The sequence below is a fragment of the Odocoileus virginianus genome, chromosome 26, assembly GCF_023699985.2.
Source record: "Odocoileus virginianus isolate 20LAN1187 ecotype Illinois chromosome 26, Ovbor_1.2, whole genome shotgun sequence".
In the NCBI taxonomy this organism is placed as follows: domain Eukaryota; kingdom Metazoa; phylum Chordata; class Mammalia; order Artiodactyla; family Cervidae; genus Odocoileus; species Odocoileus virginianus.
The window spans coordinates 15,364,760-15,390,584 of NC_069699.1; the positions used below are offsets into that span (position 1 = coordinate 15,364,760).

At 47.4% G+C, this 25,825-nt stretch overlaps 1 protein-coding gene across 6 annotated transcripts in view; it reads left to right on the forward strand.

Moving 5' to 3' along the window:
* Nucleotides 1–25,825, forward strand: part of SRGAP3 (SLIT-ROBO Rho GTPase activating protein 3) — a 250,339-nt gene that overhangs the window by 162,956 nt on the left and 61,558 nt on the right. For all 6 annotated transcript variants that reach the window (XM_070455600.1, XM_070455601.1, XM_070455602.1 and 3 more), the window contains exons 4-8: nt 822–884; nt 17,129–17,314; nt 21,606–21,734; nt 23,216–23,437; nt 24,925–25,026. In XM_070455600.1, coding sequence (XP_070311701.1) covers nt 822–884; nt 17,129–17,314; nt 21,606–21,734; nt 23,216–23,437; nt 24,925–25,026 — 702 coding nt within the window. The remainder of the gene's footprint in view (nt 1–821; nt 885–17,128; nt 17,315–21,605; nt 21,735–23,215; nt 23,438–24,924; nt 25,027–25,825) is intronic.

The following is a 25,825-nucleotide window of genomic DNA, read 5'->3' on the forward strand; positions in this document are numbered from 1 at the left end:
ACTTGCGTCTCTCAATATATTAAATATATATGTCACCTTGTGGTTTGGGTTGAGGTCAACTACATGTGCATCCTGTATGCCCCACGCCTTAGAAAGTCCATGCACATGAGGGGATGATAGCCTCTGAAAAGTTCTACAGTAAGAAAACCTGTCTCATTTTGTTCAAGCAACTTTTTAAAGTTTATATGTATATATCCATCCATCTATCTATCTATCTATCTATCTATCTATCTATCTATCTATATATCTTATAGATTCAATAACTTCAGTTCCAAGGCCATGGGGCCAGACAGTGATGCAGCCAGGCTAGAACCCATATGCCCTGCCTCATGCTCCAGTGGACTTTCTATTTACTTGAGCTGTTCACTGAATTGAAAGGCTAGATGATTATTTATTAAACTGGATTCTTTGGAAGCCCAGTCTCATGAGATGTTCAGGAATGCTGAGCTAGGGACACACATTCTGACTACATCAGGTTAGGATACCCAGGATTACAGAAAGATGAACGGGTTGATTGGCTCTGGGGCTCCTCAGAATTTTTAGTTTGATGTCCCTGTGAATCACCAAGGTCAGGAGGTGATATATAGAGTTCCCCAGCTTACATGGTCCAGGAATTCCTGTTGTAAGGAGTCTCTCTCTGTGGATTTGTTTCATGGAGATGAGTTGAAGAATTCAGATCTGGGTCAGTGAGGTTTATGTGGATTTCTGTACCCCTTCTCACGTGACCCCAAGCATTGCTGCGCTTTCTGTGTTGAAAAGGAAGTTGGTCAGTGCAGCCAGCACCCTTCTGCCCCTTTGACATTTGTTCTTCCATGTTACAGAGCAAGGAGATTGGCCTGCAGATGCATGAGGAGCTACTGAAGGTCACCAACGAGCTCTACACAGTAAGTCTCACCCCGGTTCCGCTACTGTTTGGGATCGAGCCCCCTTTGCTTCCATGCCCAGCACTGGAGGGAGGCTGGCCAGCCGTCTGGGTAACCCTGGGCCCTTTTGCTCTGTCCTTTGACCGAGTGACAGCAGGATTATCAGAGTGGGAGATAATGGCTCATAGCCCCAGCTTCTGTTTCAGAATGTCTGGGGAGGGGCCCTGGGCACATTTAGTTTGTAAAAGTTCATAGAGATTCAGATTACCTGCCAGCCATGAGAACGTGTTACATTTCAAAGCAGAAGATGCCAAGCTGAGGTGGGGAGAGCCAGGCTCAGGTAGGACAGGCAGAAGCCAAGGCCCACTCCTTACTGGCTGTGGGGTGTGGAGCTCATCTGGGTCTCCGTATTCTCATCTGCTAAATGAAGCACTATTCAGAGGCTCACATGAGGCCGGGGTGGGGTTGATAAGCATGCCTTGCCATCTCAGGGTCATAATGTAAGAATGTGCACAATTTGGCTCAGAACAAACCTTGCTGCCTGCTTGGGCTTGAGATCTAACTGGTTTTGGGATGGGTGTTAGAATCCAAGAAGGTGAGGGAATGGGGAACATAAACACACTGGTTAATGGTGCTGGAAGTTACAGCGTGTGCTTTGAGGAGCCATGGGCTTCCTTGGGGAGCAGTGAGACAGCGCCGGGGGTGGGGAGGCCCAGCAGACAGAACCACAGGCCTTCCACCCCTGAGCCCGCCAGGCTGGAATCAGACTGTTAGGTTTAAAGGATGTGGAGATTCCTTGTCAAGTGTCTCATTGAAAGGGGAGGATTCTGAGGCTAAGATTATATTTGAAAATCCCTGGTATGAGAGGACCAAGAGCAGGCTGTGAGAAGGCCCCTCTCATTGATATTGTTATTCCTCAGTCCACATCCTGGGTGACCAGTAGCTGGTGGACCCCTCAAAGGGGCTAAGAGCCTTTGCCCAAGAGCCTGGACTTCAGGTAGGAAGTCCTGCCTTAGACCCTAACCAGCTATGAGACTTTGGGCCAGGCATTTCCTCTTCTGGGCCTCAGTCTCCCAATCATAAAAATGGGGGTGAGACTTCCTAGTGGTTGGTCTACCAACGTCGAAACACATATTTCTATGATTCCAAGTTAAGGAGGAAAATTTGAGCCCCGACAGTTTTTAATTAGATCGTTGCTTTGGGTGAAAGGAGGCACTGCTGATGGAGAAAACACAACTTGACTTTGAGGCAGCTGGGATTGTGGGGAAGAATCACCTCGTGGTTTATAGCACAGACTCTGGAGCCGGACACCTGGCTTCAAATCCAGCTGATAGACAGAAATAATAACGCCTGCCCCTTGTGAGAACGAAAGGGAAGATAAGTGAAGAACACCCAGGAGAAAGAACCCAGGCCGCAGTGTGTCGGAGCCCACGGTCCTCTTAGACTCTGTCTCCACCTCCCTGGAGGGTGTGAGGGTGAGGCAGCCTGTGCGTTCCTGCAGTGGGGAAGCATGGGGATGAAGGGGCGAGACCGGAAACCAGATGAGATGTTTCTCTGCAGAGCGTTTGTTCTCCATCCAGGACCTTTTCCTGTTTCTCAGGCACTTCACGTCCACGGTGTTCCAGCACCTGGGTCTATGTTTGGGACCCTGGCTGGTCACACTCGGCTCTCGAAGCTTTCCTCTGGGCTTCAGCTGGGCTCCCCTCCTGCGTGCTCTATGTTCACCCCCAATCCCCCCGACCTTGGCTGCTTCACCCCTGTTATTCCCCCTGCCTACAGCTGCCCTCCTTCCTCTTATACTTACTTGTGTCATACTCAGTTTTCAAACGCAGACCAAGCTCCACCACCTTAAGAAAGCCGTCACCTCTGGGCCTCAAATTCCTGCGGCTGTTTTAAAAAAACTCCGTGTGTTATCTTGACGTTCTCTGCCCTGTCTCTTCAGTTGGCATATACACTCCCTGGCGTCAGATCTTGGTGAGAAGCACTACACATGAGGCCCAAAGACTCAGATCGAGCCCGGCTGCTGTGTCTTGGGCAGGTTACTTCAGCTCTCAGTGAAACTCAGGTTGGCAATGAAAGCTTTCTCCAGTTTGTGGGCTGGATAGGGCAGGCAGTTGTCAGGGACCAAGAGGGTGATGCTGGTGCCTACACACGTGTGTCCCTGCTGGCCGTGGGGCAGGGTGGCTGGACAGAAGTGCATGCCCTTCGTATTAGACGAACAGGCCAGGTGGGCAGGTTGGTCCCTCTTTCCATCTCCCAGCTGCTTCTCGATGGCCTCAGAACTGGTAGGGAAGGAAGGGTCAGCCCCTCCCCACTCTCTCCTTTTGCCACTTGCTGCAGAAAAGTGAGAACATAGTGCCCACAGCATCCCCTCCCCCATCAGGGAATTTGTTGTCTGTACTGAGTTTTCAGTAGTTGTCCAGAAATTCACTTAAATTCAAATATTTGGGACTACCTTCTATGGTCTCAGCACCACAGGAGGCAGAGCAGCAGGCTGTGAATATTTCAAGAGTTGGTCTTTGAAGTGTCTTGTACATCCCTGTTATTCCCGGGGTACTTATTGAGGGATGGAAGGAGGGATGTATGAATAAATGAAAGAAGCTGGTTTTGCCTGCAAGGCATTTAGAAGCTGCACAGGAAGATGAGAGTAAACTTGTGAACTGGTGATATAGCATGTGCTGGATATCTGGACTCGGAGGGAGGACGCCTGGACTGTGGGTCCCCGGGGGTGGCACCAGGTTCTCTGCAGTCGCCCCACTGCTGTCCCCGAGGGTGGTGCTGCCACCTAGAAGGCAGTCGGTACAGACTGGCTGAGTGAGGTAATGAGGGGGAGTGTGGGCATTCCTGAGAGACTCACTGAAGATTCAAAAGGTGAAGGGCTGGCTCCCGGTGGGTTACCGAAATCCAGGGTGAGTTCTGAGCCCAGTGCCTTTGGATGGTAGGAATTAGTAAAGCAGAGGGGGAGAGAGGAAGAGAAAAGGAATTCTCAGGAGGGGAGATGACATAGGATCATAGCAGAGCAAACATTACAGGGGGAGGTGGGTTTGAATTTCTGCTGCACCACCTCCCAGCTCAGCCAAGTCAAATATCGTCTTTGGACCTCATTTTCCTTATTGTCAAAACAAGGATAGTAATAACAACCATGGCCAGGATGTATTTCACACTTTTAGATACTTTATATGTATCATTTAATTAACACACATTTTACAGATAAAGAAACTGAGTCACAAAGAAATAAAGCCTTGCTTAAGGCTTTATCAGTTATCAATGACTGTGTAACAAGTTATGTCAAAACTCAGTGTCTGAAAATGACAACTATTTTATTTGCTCATGATTCTGTGGGTTGGTGATTTGGGCTGGGTTCCACTGGAGCCACTGATATGGCTACAATTTCCTGACCAAGCAAAAAAAAAAAAAAAGAGCCCCAAACGGGAAAACACCAGTGGGATTTCAAGCCTTTGTGTCACCTGCACTGACAGTTCATTGCCCAAATCAAGTCGCACAGCCAGTCCACAGTTGTAGGATGGAGAGGTAAGCTGCTTCTGAAGTGCCAGTGCAAAGTGATCTTCCTGAGGCTATCGAGCCGCTGCTGTGGCCATCTTCATAAACAATCCACTGAAGCACCCCGCTACTGAGGGCGCTCTGGACCCCAGTTCCATGCTTTGTTATTGGGAATTTCTTCCTGGTTACCATGCCTGGTTATGCAAGCCTTTAGATGTTCCCTCCTCCCCCAGCCCGAGTCATGACCACAGGGACTAAAAAGGAAATGATGTTGAGAAAGGATTGTCCAGGAAGTCCCACGTTTTTTCTTGTAATGTTTTATAGAAGAGGTGGTAAGAGCATAATGATGATAGAAATCAATGCTTAAGGTTGCCTATCTCCCACTTTAGGGAAAAGACTTGTCCCCGTCTGGGATCAGGAAGGACACAGAGAAGACTGCAGGCCTGGGCATTTTGTTAGTTCATTTGTTCATTGGTTCATTCATTCATTCATTCACACTTGCCAAGGCTTCCCTCTGCCTAGTCCTCATCACCTTGAGGCGCCCTTCTTTCTAAAACATGCCAGGGCGCGTATACACACACATGCACACCCCACGTCACACCTCACCTCTTTTCCCCTAGACTGCCATCAGCCTGATGCAATATAGCTCTTGCTCATCATGTATTGGCCTGGGAGGAAAGAAGGGCAGAGGTCCAGAATGTGGGCCAGGGTGCCAGTCCTTCTGGAAGAAGCAAAACCAAAACAAAACAGAAACAACACATTCTGTTTTTGTTGTTCAGCTAAAAATATGTTCAGATTTTCAATAGTTTTACATCACAAAATGCACCTGTTGTGCTTTGCACTAACACACATTGTAGCGTCTGCCACCTGGCCCCTCCTCTGGGCTCAGGAGCTCTGTTTGAGGCTTCCCCAGTCAGGGCTGCTGCGCCTGCTTTCCCAGCCCAGCACTGAACCAAGTCTCAGGGCACTGTGGAGGGGGCCTGAGGAGCATCCACACGAGCCCACTGCTGGTGACGGGTGGACACTGATTGGAGTAACACAGATGGGCTCTACCTTTTACTTACTCCATCTTTGATTTGATTTACACTGGGCTTAGACGTGTGAAATCAACTCTGGGCACTCAGATAAATTTTTGCAGTGGCGACTCCCTGTCTCCCTATCGATGACCATTCTCAGGGATGCAATAGTAGAGAGAGCTTGAGACGGGATCCTGCAACCTGGGTTCTGGTCCCAGCTCCATGCCAGCCTCACTGTGTGTCTTTCTGGACTGACATCTGTCATCACTAAAGTATAACCACTGTGCTTTCATCATGCCATTGGGCCCTGTGCCATTTACTTAATAGTTTTCTTTAAGTCAACTCTTAAAAAAAAAACAAACCTCTCCCTGTTGTAATTAATTTGTGGAGAAGCAGCCGTGTGTACTGAAAAGAATACAGGTTTTTAGAACCAAATGGACCTGGGTTACAGGCCCTGTCACTTGCCAAACCCTTTGAGTCTCAGCCGCCTAGAATATGGGGATTCACTACTGCATCCTCTGGATTCCATGAGTGAGTGGCATAGAGCATAGCACAGTGCCTGGCAAATATCAGTGTTAAATCATTGTGTGTTTATGAAAGTGAAGCATAAATATTTTTCATTTTTTCTTCCCTCTCTTCTCCTGCCTACAGCACCACTAGGCTAGCTCGAGCTCAGAGAATATTTTGCCTAAAAAAGTTCAGCCAACTCCTGATTGCTCTCCCATCTCCCATCCTCCCTTCTTCCATACTTGAGCCAGAGAGGCCATTTGTAAAGAATTGTTGAATATTTAGAGATAGATAATGCATGCACTATGGAAAAAACCCCTGATAGTTAAGCCGTACATAAAGGTACCATGTGACAAGTGTGTCCCCTGTTCACTGCCTCTCCCCCTCCTCCCATACATGGCCAGGTATTAGTTTCTAGTTCAGCGGGTGACTCCTCGGAGAGATATTTAATTCATCACCGACATACATGGACACATGTATCCTGCACAAGGGACACCAGCTGGGCCTGCTGTTCTGCATCTTGCTTTTATAGTTATGTTTTGGAGATTGTTTCATTTCACTAGTGATTAGAGCCTCCACTTTTACATGGTGCTTATCACATGCCAGAAGTGGGTCTCAAAGCCCAGCGTCTTAATTCTTTTCATCCTCAGTTCACTTTTGAGGTAGGCGGTGCTGTTATCACCCCATTTTGGAGACAAGTGGTGTGAGGCACAGAGAGGCCAGGTAGCCAGCCCAAGGTCGCCCAGTGGGGGAGTGGCAGCACTTGCTCCAAGTCTACTCACAGAAGTTACTTACTAAATACATTCAACTATTTATATAAACACACATATATTTTAAAAAGTGTTTCCATGCAATCCCTATCAAACTACCAACAGTATTTTTCACAGAACTAGAACAAATAATTTCACAATTTGTATGGAAATACAAAAAACCTCGAATAGCCAAAGTAATCTTGAGAAAGAAGAATGGAACTGGAGGAATCAATCTGCCTGACTTCAGACTCTACTACAAAGCCACAGTCATCAAGACAGTATGGTACTGGCACAAAGACAGAAATATAGATCAATGGAACAGAATAGAAAGCCCAGAGATAAGTCCACGAACCTATGGTCACCTTATCTTCGACAAAGGAGGCAAGGATATACAATGGAAAAAAGATAATCTCTTTAACAAGTGGTGCTGGGAAAACTGGTCAACCACCTGTAAAAGAATGAAACTAGAACACTTTCTAACACCATACACAAAAATAAACTCAAAATGGATTAAAGATCTAAATGTAAGACCAGAAACTATCAAACTCCTAGAGGAGAACATAGGCAAAACACTCTCCGACATAAATCACAGCAGGATCCTCTATGACCCACATCCCAGAATTTCAGAAATAAAAGCAAAAATAAACAAATGGGACCTAATGAAACTTAAAAGCTTTTGCACAACAAAGGAAATTATAAGCAAGGTGAAAAGACAGCCCTCAGATTGGGAGAAAATAATAGCAAACGAAGCAACAGACGAAGGATTAATCTCAAAAATATACAAGCAACTCCTCCAGCTCAACTCCAGAAAAATAAATGACCCAATCAAAAAATGGGCCAAAGAACTCAACAGACATTTCTCCAAGGAAGACATACAGATGGCTAACAAACACATGAAAAGATGCTCAACATCACTCATTATCAGAGAAATGCAAATCAAAACCACAATGAGGTACCATTACACGCCAGTCAGGATGGCTGCTATCCAAAAGTCTACAAGCAATAACTGCTGGAGAGGGTGTGGAGAAAAGGGAACCCTCTTACACTGTTGGTGGGAATGCAAATTAGTACAGCCACTATGGAAAACAGTGTGGAGATTTCTTAAAAAGCTGGAAATAGAACTGCCGTATGACCCAGCAATCCCACTTCTGGGCATACACACCAAGGAAACCAGATCAGAAAGAGACACATGCACCCCAATGTTCATCGCAGCACTGTTTATAATAGCCAGGACATGGAAGCAACCCAGATGCCCATCAGCAGACGAATGGATGAGGAAGCTGTGGTACATATACACCATGGAATATTACTCAGCCATTAAAAAGAATTCATTTGAATCAGTTCTAATGAGATGGATGAAACTGGAGCCCATTATACAGAGCGAAGTAAGCCAGAAAGATAAAGACCATTACAGTATACTAACACATATATATGGACTTTAGAAAGATGGTAACGATAACCCTATATGCAAAACAGAAAAAGAGACTCAGATGTATGGAACAGACTTGTGGACTCTGGGAGAAGGCGAGGGTGGGATGTTTCAGGAGAACAGCATTGAAACATGTATATTATATAGGGTGAAACGGATAACCAGCTCAGGTTGGGTACATGAGACAAGTGCTCGGGCCTGGTGCACTGGGAAGACCCAGAGGGATCGGGTGGAGAGGGAGGTGGGAGGGGGGACTGGGATGGGGAGTACATGTAAATCCATGGCTAATTCATATCAATGTATAACAAAAACTACTGTAATGATGTAAAGTAATTAGCCTCCAACTAATAAAAATTAAAAAAAAAAAAAAAAAGAAAAAAAAAAAAAAAACAAAAAACAAACAAACAAAAAAAGTGTTTCCAGTATTCTTGCCTGGAAAATTACATGGACAGAGAAACCTGGCAGGCTATAGTCAATGGGACCGCAAAGAGTTGGACATGCCTGAGCGCCTTTCACATGCACACGTGCACACACACACACACACACACACATATATATTTATTTTGGAAGGAAATGACCCTTCACATTAGTATATGAAAACAAACTGGCATAACAGGTTTCCATTAGCTAAATGGAGAAAAAATAATGTTAATTCTTTTAAAAAAACTTTTTATTTTATATTGTAGTATAGTGATCAGTAATGTTGAGATAGTTTCAGATGAACAACAAAGGGACTCAACCATACCTAAACATGTATCCATTCTTCCCCAAACTCCCCTCCCATCCAGGCTGCCACATAACAGTGAGCAGAGTTCCCTGTGCTATTTAGTAGATCTTTGTTGGTTATACATCTTAAATATAGCAGTGTGTACATGTCCATCCCAAACTCCCTAACTATCCCTTCCAATATTAATTCTTGCTGCTGCCTTCGAGGCAGGCATTAAATATGAGAGCACCGAGCTGAGTTTTTCCCCTGAATATAATCAGGAGGATTCCAAGAGAACTGAAAAGAGTTAATAACATGTCTGTAACACCTGAAATCACTTCTCTAACACAAGTAAGTGGTTCCTATTGCACACTTCAATGGCTTCAACAATATGTGAACCATGAACTTCCAGATGTTCAAGCTGGTTTTAGAAAAGGCAGGGGAACCAGAGATCAAATTGCCAACATCCGCTGGATCATTGAAAAAACAAGAGATTTCCAGAAAAACACCTATTTCTGCTTTATTGATTATGCCAAAGCCTTTGACTGTGTGGATCACAATAAACTGTGGAAAATTCTGAAAGAGATGGGAATACCAGATCACCTGACCTGCCTCTTGAGACACCTGTATGCAGGTCAGGAAGCAACAGTTAGAACTGGACATGGAACAACAGACTGGTTCCAAATAGGAAAAGGAGTGCGTCAAGGCTATATATTGTCATCCTGCTAATTTAACTTATATGCAAAGTACATCATGAGAAATGCTGGACTGGATGAAGCACAAGCTGGAATCAAGATTACCGGGAGAAATATCAGTAACCTCAGATATGCAGATGACACCACCCTTATGGCAGAAAGTAAAGATGAACTAAAAAGCCTCTTGATGAAAGTGAAAGAGGAGAGTGAAAAAGTTGGCTTAAAGCTCAACATTCAGAAAACAAAGATCATGGCATCTGGTCCCATCACTTCATGGCAAATAGATGGAGAAACAGTGGAAACAGTGTCAGACTTCATTTTGGGGGGCTCCAAAATCACTGCGGATGGTGACTGCATCCATGAAATAAAAAGACACTCTTTGGAAGGAAAGTTATGACCAACCTAGACAGCATGTTAAAAAGCAGAGACATTACTTTGCCAACAAAGGTCCATCTAGTCAAGGCTATGGTTTTTCCAGTAGTCATGTATGGATGTGAGAGTTGGACTATAAAGAAAGCTGAGTGCTGAAGAATTGAGGCTTTTGAACTGTGGTGTTGGAGAAGACTCTTGAGGGTCCCTTGGACTGCAGGGAGATCCAACAAGTCCATCCTAAAGGAGAACAGTCCTGGGTGTTCATTGGAAGGACTGATGTTGCAGCTGAAACTCCAGTACTTTGGCTACCTGATATGAAGAGCTGACTCATTTGAAAAGACCCTGATGCTGGGAAAGATTAAAGGCAGGAGGAGAAGGGATTGACAGAGGATGAGATGGTTAGATGGCATCACTGACTCAATGGACATGAGTTTGAGTAAACTCTGGGAGTTGGTGATGGACAGGGAAGCCTGGCATGCTGCAGTCCATGGGGTCACAAAGAGTCGGACATAACTGCGCGACTGAACTGAACTGAGCTGAACTGAATTGCACACTTTGGGAAACCCTGACACAGTGTAAGTTAGTTGGGCCTTGGTCCTCGATTCCACATCTGCAGGATAAAGGCAGGAAGCTAGAGGAACTCTGAGGTTCCTCTCAGGCTTGTCTCTTCATGCTGCCCTGGGAGGGAGACCAGATCACGGCTCCGATTCAGGGCAGGGCAGGCTCTGCTGGACTGTCACAGCCTGCTGGCCAGGCGTGTGCCCAGTGTCATCTAGGGCCAGCAGTGGTCCTTAGAAGAATGGGGGCAATAAGGTTTCCCTCTAGACAGGCGCCCCACCCCTCTCAGTTCTCCCATGGAGACATTCCTTCACACAGCTGACATTTACTGATGATCCGTGTGTCCAGAGGACAGGTCATGGCTTCGCCATGTGACAGGTGTCAGTGGGGATATGGACACAGTGTGAGCGGAGAAGAGATGGTGTTGGATTGGAGCTGAATGACAGTGGACTTCCCTGGGTGGAGAGGGAGGCACAGAAGCAGGAAGCCAGGATACGACATGAGTAGCCCTGCTCAGCCAGCCAGCGTGAGCCAGTAGGGACCAGGGTTGATCTGGGTAGCGGGAAACCTAGTGGGGAGGGAAGTCCGCCTTCTGGGATTCATTCACAAGCAAGAGACAGAAAGCCAGGACAATGTGACATATGTAGAAATGGCAACTTAGTGAGTCTCGGAGGCTGCATTGTCTTTCTCCCCAGCAGAGTGTGCCATATGAGGGCAGAGACCCTATCTGTCTTCCACACAGTAAAATTTGCAGCGCCTGGTATATCGTGTCTGCACATAACAAATTGTTCAATAAATACTTAATGATTGGAAGTGTAGCTGCCCGCCCCTCATATACTCACCAGAGCAAAGGCAGCAGAACGACATCTCCTCCATTTTATCTTATTCCCCCCTCACTTTTTCTTCTTTTCTGTCTCTCTTTCCCCCTCCCTTCCTTCTTTCCTTCCTTCCACCCATCCCCTCCCTCATTTGATGCTGTTTTTCTCTACAGGAGGCTTCTCTCCTGCGGAGATCAAGTTGGCCCACGTCCATCCCCCTCCCCATCCCCGCCCCCCACAGGCTCGCTTCCTATCAGCTCGGCGCCCCCTAGTGGACAGCAAACACTGCCTTCCCCTTGTCAAGCAGAGACCCAGGGCTGTTTCTAACTGGCCAGGCTGGGAGTCCCATCACTGCAGCCAGATTAACATCATGTTTACTGGCAGGTCAGGCCTGGGTCTCCTGCCCACATGCAAGGATTGGAGGGCAGTGTCGGTTTCCCTTGAACCACATGCGCTGAGAACGGTGGAAGGGAATTTGGGGGATTTCCTCAAAGAAAATCAGGAAGCCATTCCAGAAGGAGGAGGACTGGCTGGTCCTCGACAGAGAGAAACAGCAGATGTCTGCTGAGGGAGAGAAGCTGGGGGAGGAGAAGAAAGTGGCTCCATTGGCTGGTTTTCAAACAAGCACCTGGCGTTCTTCTACCTGTAAGCTGTTCCTCAAGCCTGTTTGGCTCACGTTTCTCCTGGGCTTAATACTGACATAGCTCCCTTTGTCTGGAACAATCCTTCCCCACTCCACACCCTGTTCACCCATCTGACAGCTGCTCTTCCTTCAAGGTTTAGTTTAGATATCACTTCTCCTCTAAGAAGCCTTCCTTTAGCAGCCCTTACTCCTCTCATCATAGCACTTCTCATATGCTGTGATACTCACTTGCATAATTGTTTGTCTCCCTACTAGAGTGTGTATTCAGTAAGACTGTCTCTGTCTTCTACATTGTAGTGTTTCCTCGTATAGGTCCAAGTTCAGTACCGGGTGTATCATGAGCTGTTCAATAAATATTTAACAATTGAAGGTGTAGCTGTTGCCCTACCCCCAAAGATTATATATTCATTAGAGCAAAGGCAGTAGAGCTCTATTTTATCCTCATCCATCCCATCCTTTCACCTACTCACCCATCTATCTAGCCATCCATCCATCCATCCATTCATTCACCTGCCACCCATCTATCCATCTTTCCATGCATCCTTCTACCCACCCACCTATCTACCTATCCAGCCACCACTTTATCCAGCCAGCCATCTAGCTGTCATTCATTTATTCATGCAAATATACACTGATACTTGCTGGGACCAATCTCTGCTCTAATACAGGGATTATGATCATGGACAATGTCCTGGTCCTTATGGACTTTGCACTTGAGTTGGGTGAGACAGTTTGTAAATGTGCAAAATGAAGAAGACAGTGATTAGAAGTTCTACAGAGAACGTAGGCAGCACAGAATGTGGGTGGTCGGACTGAAGTTTGGGTACTTCTCTTTTCCTTGTGGATGACTTTGTTATGCTCTGGCCCAGGGTCTCACTTCGTTCACAACTCTTGCGTGGCCCAGGGATGGCCCTTCCTGTTGGGTGGAGGACACGTACACAGAATTGCATTGTTGAGAACCTTTTTTTTCTAAAAACGGATCCTTATCCTGCCCCAGCCTGTCCTTTTATTAATGATGTGAACTTCCAGATCGCCTTTGCCTTCTTTTGCATCTAAATCTGGATTTGAAGAACCGTGCAGATAATACTTTCCTATTTTCATGATCTGAGGCTTTGGGAAGATGCAAGAGGCACAGCGTGCACAGCAAAGGCGGCATGATCACCAGAAGAGGAAATACTGACAGCTTGGCCATCTGGCTTGCTGTATGACTTAGGCCCCAAACTTGCCATTTCTGGGCCTCAGTCTCCTTCAATGACAGGATAATATACCAAGGTTTCTGGAGCATCTCTGAGAACCTATGAAACTGATTTGGAGCCAAGAACAGTGGTCTCCACTTAACATGTCCCTACCTAGTACTTCTCAACCTGTGCTAGACTTCTTCCGAAAGGCTTTTCCTGATAGGATCTTGAGGGCTGGAAACTGAACTCCCATCTGGCAGTAAGCTTCTGGTTATCTCTGAGGCCCCTCCAGAGACCCCAGGTTGAAGACTGTGTCCCAGTGACTTGACTGAACTGCATCCTCCTCTGCTCCCTTCCCCACCCCCACACTGCTGGCAGCCTGCCACTCTGCAGTCCCAGCTTCCCAGGGTCTCTGCAAGCCCCCACTCTGGTCTTTGTCAGGCAGCACAGCGGGGTTAAGCCTCTGGACGCAGCTACCCGGCAAGTGGTGGGAGGGTCGTCTCAGAAGCAGGTCTCCTGGGTCTCCATGGTGCAGATCACCCTTTCATCCCTGTGTCGTGGTTTCCTCATTGGTAAAGCAGGCAGAATATAGTCTACCTCATAGGGGTTTTGTGAAAAATAAGTGAATCAATGTCTGTGAGGTGGCCTGGCATGTTGTAAGTGTTCAGTAAATGTGAGCTGCTATTATTATTATTCTGCTGCCTCCCAGGATTAATTGAAATGCTCCTTATGGGTAATAAAAAGAGAGGTTTGCAAAGTCTGAAGTAATAGGTAAATTTACAAATTATTCAGCACCTCCTGGACTGGCAATATTAAGCAGACTGTTCTGGACCATTGAGCTAAGGGCCTTTCATGCCAAAGCCCCTGTTTCAGGTAATTAAATAAAGGAAGCATCTAGAGGGTTCTGGGCATAAATAGACCTCACTTCAGAGATGTCCCCAGGTGAACTTTCTTGTGGCAGCTGTCTGACATAAGTGACCCTGGGCAGTCCAGTTCACCATGATTCTTGGGATCAGGAATTGCCAACTGAATCATGTAGAGTTTGACCCCAGGGTCATTGGGCTGTGTTTTCCAATCGGGTTTTTGGAACGCAGTTCAGAGACTACTCTGGGAATCTGGTTTGATGGAGGGCAGGAAGAGTACTCTGTGATTCAAGAGGAGTAGAAAAGTAACCAAAGGAAAATGTGGGAGGCTGAGAAAGCCCAGCTGGGATGCTGACCTTGATCACTTGGATGAATGAACGCATGGATGATTGGATGGGAAGCTGTAGGTGCAAATTGAAATGCTGTCTCTTCTTCTGAACTACCCGACACACATGATAAATCGGTGCTTGAGATAAGCAGACCTCAGCAGCTGAAATGGGGGAAAAATGGATTTTGCATGAATCCTTGAACCCAGAAAGGAAATGGAGTTCAGAAACGAACAGCACCAGCAGCACGGGGAGGAATGCAGACACTAGTGGTGTCTGCGAAGGTGCAGGGGTCAAGGAATGGTTCGAGAATGGGAAAGGGGCCCAGAGACAGCCTTCAGCGGGCTTCCCAGCTCTGAGCCGCGTACCATTCCAGGAGCCCTGGCTTAAAGATTGTCGAAGTAGGCAACTACGTTGGTCATCCATAAACCTGCAGTCATCGCCTTTGGCCACTAGATGTCGAAAACACATTGATCTGGCACATTTTCTGGCCCATTGAGTTGTATAGAAGTAAGCTTAGAGAAGGCAGAGGGGATGAAGGAAGGGATGAAACCAGCCAGAAGGGCCTCTCTAGAGGCTTTAGAGCAACTGCAAAAAAAAAAAAAAATGGGCTGGATGCAGAGAAGTCTTCCCACCAAGATTTGCAAAGTTAGTTGCAAGTTTTCATTTATTGTTTTGAAATTTGGGGAGGTTTTCAGGATGAAAGGAGGGAGAAATGTGGTGTAGAATAAATTTTTTCCCACATTAGCTAATGTTTTCTAGAGTTTGTATTTTCCTGAAGTAAAATAAGTAAGTTTAGCATTTTCAAACACTCAGACCAAATCAGGGATGTAGGTGGGGGTGGCAATGGTCGTGGCTTATGCTTACATAGCTTTTACTGTGTAGTTGGTATTTATTTCAGCATCTTAAAAAATTAATTTATTTAGTCTCACCACAAACCTATGAGATAGGTGCTTTTATTATCCCTATCTTATAGATGAGGGAGCAGAGGTCAGAGCAGTTATGTGACTTGCCCAAGATCACACAGCTGGTAAGTGGCAGCATCAGGATTCAGCCCAGATATTTAGGCCAGAGTCCACATTCTTACCTAACTTGCTCTACAATAGATGTTGCCCCTGCTGACTCCTGACATATGACAAACTTCCTTAACAACAGATCAGTGCTGTGATTTCATGATAAGAATCACAGAAGAAACCTCCTTATTCTAATAGTCTAATTTCACAGGACTTTGAAGTGAAGGAGGTAATAACATTGGCCAGTAATTCATTCAGAGTTCTTTGACTTAAAGGGCCTGGTTAGGCAGAAGCATGTCCCATCCCCGGGGACCCCATCACCTCTGCTCCATTAGCTGCTGTTAATTGTTCAAACAGCAGGAGAAAAGGACCAACAAGGCTCAGGAGCCATGATTCCAGAAATTTCTTGTGTTTTTTAGCATAGAAAGATGATCATAAACTTGATATTGCACTGGGAAAGTACACTCCTATTTGGGAACTGGGACATAGAATACTATTGGTATAGGACTGGCCTCGCTTGCTGTAAAGCTGCTCCAAATACATCTGCTGAACAAATGGTAATGAATCAAGGCAACAGTATGATATAACAGTATTAAAAGTCTGAGACCAAATTTTTACTGTGGTTAACGTATATCATTTACACTTACTCTATGACCCTCTATTCCACTCCTATTTACTTAGGAGTAATGAAAACATCCATCAACAGCAAGAATTGTATGTGAACATTCTCAGCAGCATCGTTCATAATAGCCAGAAACTATACACAATCCAAATAATGATCAACATGTGAACAGATAAACAAATTGTGGTATAGCCATACAAGGGAATACTAATCAGCAATAAAAAAGAATTGCTGATACATGCAGCAACATGGGAGAATCTTGGAAAAATTATGCTGAGTGAACAAGGGTAGGTGTAAAAGAGTTTATACTCTACGGGTCCATACATATGAAATTCTGGAACACACAAAACCAACCTGCAGTGTCAGAAAGCAAATCAGTGACTGCAGGGGGCTGGGGTAAGTGGTGGGGATGAGCCATAAAGGGGCATGAGGCATCTTGTTGGTGTGATTGGAGTGTTTGGTGTCTTGATTCTGATGATGATCACATGGATATAAAGTCTGCAAACGGTACTGATAATACTGTACCGTTTGGATACAGCCACTTTGTTTTTCTGCACCTTAGTTTTCCTATTTGTAGAAGTTGGTGGTTGGAGTAGATGATGTGTAGAATTTCTTCTGACTCAAAAATTCCCTTGTTATAGCAATATCTAATTCTTAATATGTAATTAGGGTAGCACAGTACAATTTGCTTTAAAGGAATTAATTTTATAGCTAAGGATGAGTTTATTTCTGAGAGCATAGAATATCTATTAGGTTACCCAATAATATTCCTTTTGGGAACAGAGCCATTTTCAGGCCAAATTTACTTAAGGAAACAGCTGAGAAAATGATTTGTGTGTAAGTAAGAAGGATGTTCCCATGGAAATCCCATGAGTACCTAAGGAGGGCCTTTTCCAACGACGCTGGGAAAGGGATGGGAGAGGAAGGCAAACCACACAGCTGGCAGGGCTGGGTGGGTGGGGGGCCAGCTGAAGAAAGCCACGTTCAATACATCACTTCCCAGAGCCCCCAGAAGCTCTGGGGGCTCTTTCCTCTTTACTGGTTCATTCCTGGCACTCAGTAAGGCCTTAATGATGATGGTATCATTTCCTGTCCTCAGACAGTATGTATAAAAACGAAGAGCCTAGGGGTTTCAGAGAGTGTCATGGGAGGAGGGCAGGGTCAGAGCCGACCAGAACACCGAGGTTGGAAGGGAGCTGGCAGCACCAAGGGCCACCCGTACTGGGCGTAACAGCCTATTGATCGCCTGCACTCCTGTGTCCCCAGGTCATGAAAACCTACCACATGTACCACGCAGAGAGCATCAGTGCAGAAAGCAAGCTGAAGGAGGCCGAGAAGCAGGAGGAGAAGCAGTTCAACAAGTCGGGAGACCTCAGCATGAACCTGCTCCGGCATGAGGACCGGCCCCAGCGCCGCAGCTCTGTGAAGAAGATCGAGAAGATGAAGGAGAAGGCGAGCCGAGGCCCTGGGGTTTGGGACGGGGCAGGAAGGGGAGGGTCAGGCTCCCTCCAGCCTGGGCCTCCCGCCCTGCACCCTGCGTGTCTGGGGGTGGATTAATGCTGTCCACAGCTACTCCCCTGGGAGGGGGGCAGTGCCGTGGTGGAGGTAGAGCTGGCCATGCCTCTGCTAGCACGTGTTAGGCCTCTGGCCAAGGTCAGCAGAAGGAGAGATGCTCAGCTGGCTAGAGAACTGAACTGGGATGAGACTCTCGTGCAGGGAGCATCTTCTGGCAGGACTCACCAGGCATTAGTGTGGGTGGAGCCTGCCCTGAAGGTCGATTTAGTGGCTGGGGATGCTGACTGGGCCTTAATCTGTCCCAGCAAGAGGCAACAGTCCTGGGGTACCAGCCAACACCTGGGAACCAGCTAAGGAACCATTCTGAAGAGATTGATATTGCCAGGCCAAAGCCAGGCCATACGGAATCCTTGCATATTGGTGCTGGAGAAGTGCTTTTGTGGGGCGTGGTCAAAGTGCCAGTTTTGGAGTCAGACAGGCTGAGTTTTGAAGATGCCACATTTATAACAACCCTCTGAACTTTAGATTTAAAATCTGACAATGATTGCAAACAAATCTCTTTTCTCATATCAACTGTCATCATTTGGTAGTGGCTACCCAGAGCCCTGGGCTTCCCAGGTGGCGCTAGTGGTAAAGAACCTGCCTGCCCATGCAGGAGACTAAGAAGCACTGGTTCAATTCCTGGGTCAGGAAGATCCCCTGGAGGAGGGCATGGCAACCCACTCCAGTATTCTTGTCTGGAGAATCCCGTGGACAGAGGAGCCTGGCGGGCTATGGTCCATAGTGTCACAGAGTCAGACCAAATGACTTAGCACACATATGTGCACCCAGAGCCTTATGTTGAGGATTGTGAGCCCCCTCAAGGCTTTAGTTAAAGATAGTACTGTGATCAATTAATGACGTCTGCCACGGCCAGGGAATTTAAAGGGGCAGTGTGCATCCTGTTGTTTTTCATCCTAGACTAGGTTACTTCTTAGGTTCCTTTCTTCTTAAAGGGCTATGATTTTCTTGTTGAATTCTCTGCATTCATTCATTCCATACAATCAGCAAACATTTCCTGAACTTTTTCTATTTGCCAAACATTGCATCAGATATTTGTTTGGGCTTCTTTTTTTTTGTTTGTTTGGGCTTCTATTAGACTAACTCTGTGAGACTAATTCTGTAAGACTGATGATTAAATGATCCTACAGCTCTCATTATAGGAGATTGAGTGGGAATAAATTCCAACAGGACCTTGGTAAGCTGGAAAAGTAACCAGAGGCAAATAAAATATCAGAGTCATTTCCAAAGCCAAAGAAAAATATGCTCAAAGATAAACAGGCAGCGACCCAGTTAAGAAATGGGCAAAGGATTTGAATAGACACTTCTCTAAACAACATATATAAGTGGCCAATAAGTACATGAAAAGATGCTCAGCATCATTAGTTACTAAGGAAATGCAAGTTGAAAGCACAGTGATATACCATTTCACCCCCTCCATGGTGGCTGAAATTAAAAAGTCAGATAACCATAAGTTTTGGTAAGGATGTAGAGAAATTGGAACCATCATACATTGCTGGAGAGAATGTCAACTGGCGCAGCCACTTTGGAAAATAGTCTGAAAGTTCCTCAAAATGTTAAACATAGAGTTACCATATAACTCAGCAATTCCACTCCTGGAACTTCATAGCAGTTTCATGCATAATAGCCAAAGGGTAGAAACAATCAACTGATGAATAAAATACGGTAAATTCCTATAATGGAATATTCAGCCATGGAAAGGAATGAATACAGGTACGGCATGGATGAACCTTGAAAACAAGTGTGCTAAGTGAAAGAAGCCAGTTACAAAAGACCACATATTATATGATTCTATTTATTTGAAATGTCCAGAATAGACAAATCCATAGAGACAGAAAGCAGATTATTGGTTGTCAGGAGCTGAGGCAGAAAAGAATGGAGAGTGACTGCTAATGTACAGGGTTTCCTTTGGGGTAGTGAAAATATTCTAAATTTAGATAGTGGTGATGGTTGTATTGATACAATATTTCTGGGAATATACTTTGATACAATATGTCTGAGAATACACTAGAAATAGACTTTAAAAAAATAAGATAACCAAGCAGGGAATTACAGAGCTACAACATAAGGGGATCTATAGAGAGATACAGACAGTACTGGTTAGGGGGGTCTGGAAACTAAGTTTGAGTTAAGGATTGTATGCTAATTGGCCATTTGGCTCTTAGACAACCTATTTCTCTTCGATGTTCATTTCCTCACCTATAAAATGAATGAATTAAGCTAAGATATCTTCAATATCCTTTCCAGGTATAAACTTTTATGAGACATGAAGGGCTGAAAATGGTCTCAGGGTCATAGTAATCCCCTGGAAATGGGCCAGGAATATCAAAACTCTCTGTGGAGATTGGGTGTGTGGCTGGTTCAGGGTGTGACTGCCAGAAGTTTGTTGCTAGAAATTCCCAGAGTAAGTGGACCCTGAATAAAGGTCAGAAGAGAAGTCTGCGGAAAATTAAAAGGCTGACAGTGGCGGTCTCCACTAAACAGGAGAACGTGATCTGTAGGGAGGAAGGTTGAGAGTGCCTCGGTAGGATGTAGCCTTGTTTCTTAAAGGAGGCTGTCTCCCTCCTCAGCAGTGGGGCTCATCTGTCTGAAGGGGGCAAAGAGACAGCTCTCCAACCTGTGGACTCATTCCTGCTTCCTGCCCAGGATGGCCCAGAACGGAAGCAGCTTCCTAGGGAGGCGGTCCAGCTCAGACTGGGTGAAGACTGCACCTCTGGCTGCCACACCCCACCTCACTCCACCACTCATATCCAACCAGTGCCAATTACTTCATGCTGCCCGTATGCAGGGACTGTTCTGGGTGCTGTAGACCCAGACATGAACAGGGACCATTAAGTCCCTGACTTCACAGGGGACACTGAAAATCAGCAAGTTAGCAAAGAGGTAAAAAATATATATATAATTTAGGGTGGTGAAAAGTACTCATGAAAGAAATTGAGCAACCAAAATGTCCTTCAGTAGTTGAGTGGCTAAGTAACTGTGGTATAGCCAGACAATGGAATGTTATTCAGCACTAAAAAGAAATGAGCTATCAAGTCATGAAAAGACATAGAGGAACCTTAAATGCATGTGACAGAAACCAATCTGAAAAGGCTACATACTATATGATTCCAACTGTATGACATTCTAGGAAAGGCAGAACTATGGAGATGTTAAAAAAAAAAAATCAGTGGTTACAACCATTATGTGGGAGAGAGGGATGAAAGGCATGAACTGGTGGAGCACAGAGGATTTTGACCAGTGGAGAACAGAGGATTTTTCCAGCAGGGAAACTGCTCTGATACTATAAGGATGGAAACTTGTTACTATACATTTGTTCAAATCCACAGAATATACACCAAGACTGAACCCTCAGGTAAATTGTAGACTCTGAGTGATAGCAATGTGTCAGTATAGGTCCACCAATTGTAACAAATGTACAATGTAACAAATTGTAACCTGGTAGGGGGTGCTGAGGGTTGGAGGGCACTGTGTGGGGGGCCAGGAGGCATGCCCAGAGTCTTTTTACCTTCCTCTCAGTTTTGCTGTGAAGTTAAAACTCCTCTAAAAAAGTCTTTTAAAAATTAACTAAAAATAATCACTAAAACTTGAATGAAGATTAAATAACTGGGAAAAATAGGGCAGAATAGAGCATGGGAAGGGGCAGGCATGATGCCGGGGACCCTGATGCATGTGACCATGGCTAAGGACCTGAGTGACGTGGAGAAGGCCATGCAGGGACCTGCAAGGATGGCCTGCCACGTGGAGGGAAGGAGTCTGAGTCTGGAGGCAGAAATGAACTGGACTCTAAAGGATGGACAGAGGAGGGCCTCATAAAGGATGGGAATACGGAGGAAGAGCCAGGTCAGGAGGGCTTCACAGGCCATCGTCAGGGTTTGAGCAGCCTCTGGGGGATGTTGAGTAGGGGCCTCTGGAGGTGTGACTTACACTCCACTCTGACAAACCCAGGAGAAGCCTGCAGTTTACCCCGACAGTGCTGTTGTCAGCTACACATGTCGTATAAGGTGGAGCTCTTTGAGTATGGTGTCTAGATCTTTCTCACCCAGCACATGGAGTAAGGTATCCCAGGGCCACATGAGGGGCTGACCGCAGATACTGGCCATATAGAAAACCCCAAATCCTTTGCATCGGTGGCTGTGCTCTCACATCCACTCTTTCCTTTCTCCAGAGGCAGGCAAAGTATTCCGAGAACAAGCTGAAGTGCACCAAGGCCCGGAATGACTACTTGCTGAATCTGGCGGCTACCAACGCGGCTATAAGCAAATACTACATCCACGACGTCTCCGACCTCATCGACGTGAGCTCCTGGGGAGTCTACGTTGATGACCTGCCTGGCAAGAGTCATCAGCTGCGGGAGGGCTGGCCCTTGTTCTTTGCTGACATCTGGGGTGGACGGTGGCCCCGGGAGCCCTGATGGAGGAGACAGGCAGGGAGCATTTAAGAGAGGAGTAGCACCCCGTGGCTTCTACTTCCCTAGGTGGGAGTGGGCCTCTGGCGGCCCTTGCACATTTGGGCTGGGAAGTTGTAGTTCAGCGTGCACTTCCAGCCACCTTCCTCTACACCAGGCCCTTTACTGGTTTTGGGGATAGAGGGGTGATTGTGCACAGTTCATGCCCTGGGGACTTCCCATGATTGTAAAGATGGTTGTATGTTCAGCACCCCTGGGGTCCAGTCCTCCAGACATAGGGAAGAAAATAATAAATGAGACAGAATTACACAGATCAGCTTTACTTGGGGATGTTATGTTGGGAGAAATCAGGCAGTTGAAGTAAAAGGAAAATGGAACCCTGGCTCCTGAGCACCAGCTGTGCGGAATGCACTGGCGGGACAACCAGATTTGGGCGGGAATGCTGTGAGCACCAGATTTGGGGCAGCTCCTGTGTCAGCTGTGATGGAGCTGGAGCTGCGTGGTGTGTCTTCATGAAGACGGGTATCCGGCCCAGCAGGTGCTTGGTCAGGCTTCTGTGAGGGGGTCCTTTTCCTCTGGCCCCGGTGCACCCCATCAGGAAATCACAGGGTCACCGCTCTTCCCTCCGCTGCAAAGGGACGCATTAGTGTCATTACCACCACCCCCAGGAGAGGCAGCTGCCTGGCCCTGCCGTCAAGTGCCCACCATTCCTGCTTCCGAGGCTGGAGCCCTCCTTTTCCCCTCCCTTTCAGCTTTCTTTTTCTCACAGCCCTTTCATTTGTTTATTTACCAAGTTTTTACTGAGTACCTACTAGCTCTAGGTCTTGAGGTGCAAGAGGGGACAAGAGCCAGTGGGTTTGTCCTCATGAATCTCAATCTGCATCACCCTGATGCTTTAAAGGTGAATGTAACGCCAAGTGGCAGGTGTTAAACGCTGAGGGAACACCTGAAGGAAGTGGAGGGAGATGTGGACCCCTGATATGGGACACTTGGTGTAAATTCTGAGTGGGGAGAACAAGGAAGGCTTCCTGGAAGAAGTGACCTCTAAACTGGAACCCAGAGGAAGAATATTTAGACAGGAGGAGAAAGGAAGAGGCTTCCAGGCAGATGGTATGAGTGTGTGAAGGCATGGAGATTAGAAAGAACACGGTGAGTTTGGGGAGCTGAGAAAAGAACTGCCATTGCCCAGATTATAATCCCACTGCTCCCTCTGAGGGTTTGGCATGACTTGCATGGTGAGATTCCGAAGTGCACGAGGCCTTCCAGTGTGGAAGTGTTGACTGTGGAGCAGGAGGTGACCTAAGTCACTGTGACGGCCTCCCTCCACATCACCACCCTCAACTGCACATTCTGTGTGTGCTCTCTCCAAGTGCTGTGACTTGGGCTTTCATGCCAGCCTGGCCCGCACCTTCCGGACCTACCTCTCAGCCGAGTACAACCTGGAGACCTCGCGCCACGAGGGGCTGGACGTCATCGAGAACGCCGTGGACAACCTAGATTCCCGAAGCGACAAGCACACGGTCATGGACATGTGTAACCAGGTCTTCTGCCCCCCGCTCAAGTTCGAGTTTCAGCCCCACATGGGGGACGAGGTAGGCTTCTCCCAGGAGCCCCTGCTCGAGGCTGCTCCCAGAGGACTGGGGGAAGGAAAGAATGTCAGCTCAGAGGCCTGGGGTCAAGTTCTTGGCGCGTGGGCTTCCCCAGCGGAGGAGTTTACCACTAATCCCCTAATCTTGGTGCCTCAAGTCCGCTGCCTGCGGAACCACAGAACCTTAGCTTCCCGTAAAATCCCTCCCACTTGTGTCTAGAAGACCCCAAGGGAGCCCCACACCTACACTTAGAGCGTCATCTTGCGTTCTCCCCTCAGATGGTCCTGCATCACCGAAGGTGGGGTCTCAGCAGAGCCACTCTGGCCTGGGTTCCAGGACCCTGAGCCCTCAGCACACCAGCCAGCTGAGTTCCCTTCAGGGCTTGTGCTGCTCACATCCTTATGATGGTATGGGGAAAAAAAAATTGGAAAAGACACTTGTCACTAGCCCCAAAGCAGCACACTAGTTACTCAAGTTTCACAAAACTTCCTAACGAAAATCTCTCCTTGAGCTTTTCCATGTCATCCCTCCCTCTCTCCAGGGCTCAGGCCCTGGTCCCTGGAACAAAGGAGGACAGCCACCAGGTGTCATATCTGGCTCCCTGTCTCTACCTCCAGGGATAGGTGCCCAGAACTTTCTCCTAGTGGCCCCATTCCCTCCACCTAAGATACCCCACCCAGTCACGTGAGAGAGGGACCCAGCCAGCCTCTGGATCCGGGTGGGGGCTCGGCTGGGCTGTCACTGCACCTGCATAGCAGGGAGGGGCCCGGAGGCACCTTTGAAGATGCCGTTAGCTGGACCCTCCCTCGGCCTTACTCACTTCCTTCGTTTGCAAGAGATGCCTTCTGCCAGGCTTCCCCACAGCTCCCGCACCATCCCAGCCCCTCGTGTCCAGCCCTCTGACTCATCGGCTGGTGACTGAAGGCTGGGTTAAAAAACAGAGACCCGCTGTCTCTTATGAGCTCATCCAGGTGACACCGGGCAGTCCAGCCCACGGTAGTCAGAGCGTTGGCTGGACTCGGGGTAGGAGAACTGTATCTCTCTCTCGTCTTCCCCTCCTGCCCCCTCCTCTCTCAGTCAGCCCACGTGGGGAGAAGGGCAGCGAGAGGATCGCTGTTGCACAGCTGCCTGTCCTTCCTGCTGGGTCCATTCCACTGTTTCCCATCCTTCCTTCTTTTCACTGGCTGCTCTTAGGCACAGCTTCCTGCCTGGAAGTTCGCCAGTTAGTCTCACTTAACGACATCATGTCAGTAGTGAGCCGTCGTGCGCTGCCCAAACATAGACCACAGCCAAGAGTTGTGAGAGGGCGGCCCCTGGCTCCTGGCTGGCCCTGCTGTGGCCCAGGATGAGCTGTGTGGTCTTGGGCAGGTAGCGTAACCTTCCCAGGCCTGTTTCCGCAGCTACAGATGGGGACGTTGGTGGCGGCCGGCCCCGGTTCCGCTGAGGTCAGGGCCCGGGGCCAGCGCAGGCGGTGGCTGTCGTTTCTGCAGGTGTGCCAGGTCAGCGCCCAGCAGCCCGTCCAGACGGAGCTGCTCGTGCGGTACCACCAGCTGCAGTCCAGACTGGCCACTCTCAAGATTGAGAACGAGGAGGTGAGTGAGCCCACCGCCCCGTGAGGGATTTGGCTGTTGCTCGGGGGGAGCCCATGCTTCCCTTGGAAGATGTGTGAAGTCAGGGTTCGTCTGTAAGATGAAGAACCATTAAAACCATACCCACCAAGAACCTTTCATGGCATGGGGAATGCTTGTGCATGTACGCTCAGTCATGTCCGACTCTTGCGAACCCCTGGACTGTAGCCCTCCAGGCTCCTCTGTCCATGGGATTTCCCAGGCAAGAATACTGGAATGGGTTGCCATTTTCTTCTCCAGGGGATCTTCCTGACCCAGGCATCCAACCCCTGTCTCCTGCGTCTCCTGTGTCTGCAGGCAAATTCTTTACCACTGAGCCACCTGGGAAGCCCAGGAAATGCTTACAAGATGTTAAAGGAAAGCAAAGAGGCAGTAGCACTCTACCTTCAGTACTATTCTAACCAGGGTACACCAAAGTGTGTGTGCATATTTCTGAGTGTATTCACAGGAGTAGGATAAAGGCTGGGAGGAAATACTTTGAAATGCTGGTAGTGGTTTTGTCTGGGTTACAGGAATGTAGGTGATATCTCTTTTCTTCTTTGTGCTTTCCTCTCTTTTCTGCGGTGAGTTTATGTTATTTTTATCATCAGAAGTAAGAGTAGGTATTTTGAATCACACAGTGAAACAACCCAGGGCACGCTAAGCGTGTCACAGATTCTGAGCCCCACGGAGCTTCTGTCCTACTGTGGCCCGCACACCTCCCTGCAGCGCGTGGCTTGGGGCTCCCACCAGCTGGGAGGCTCCGTTCTGATGTGCAATGATG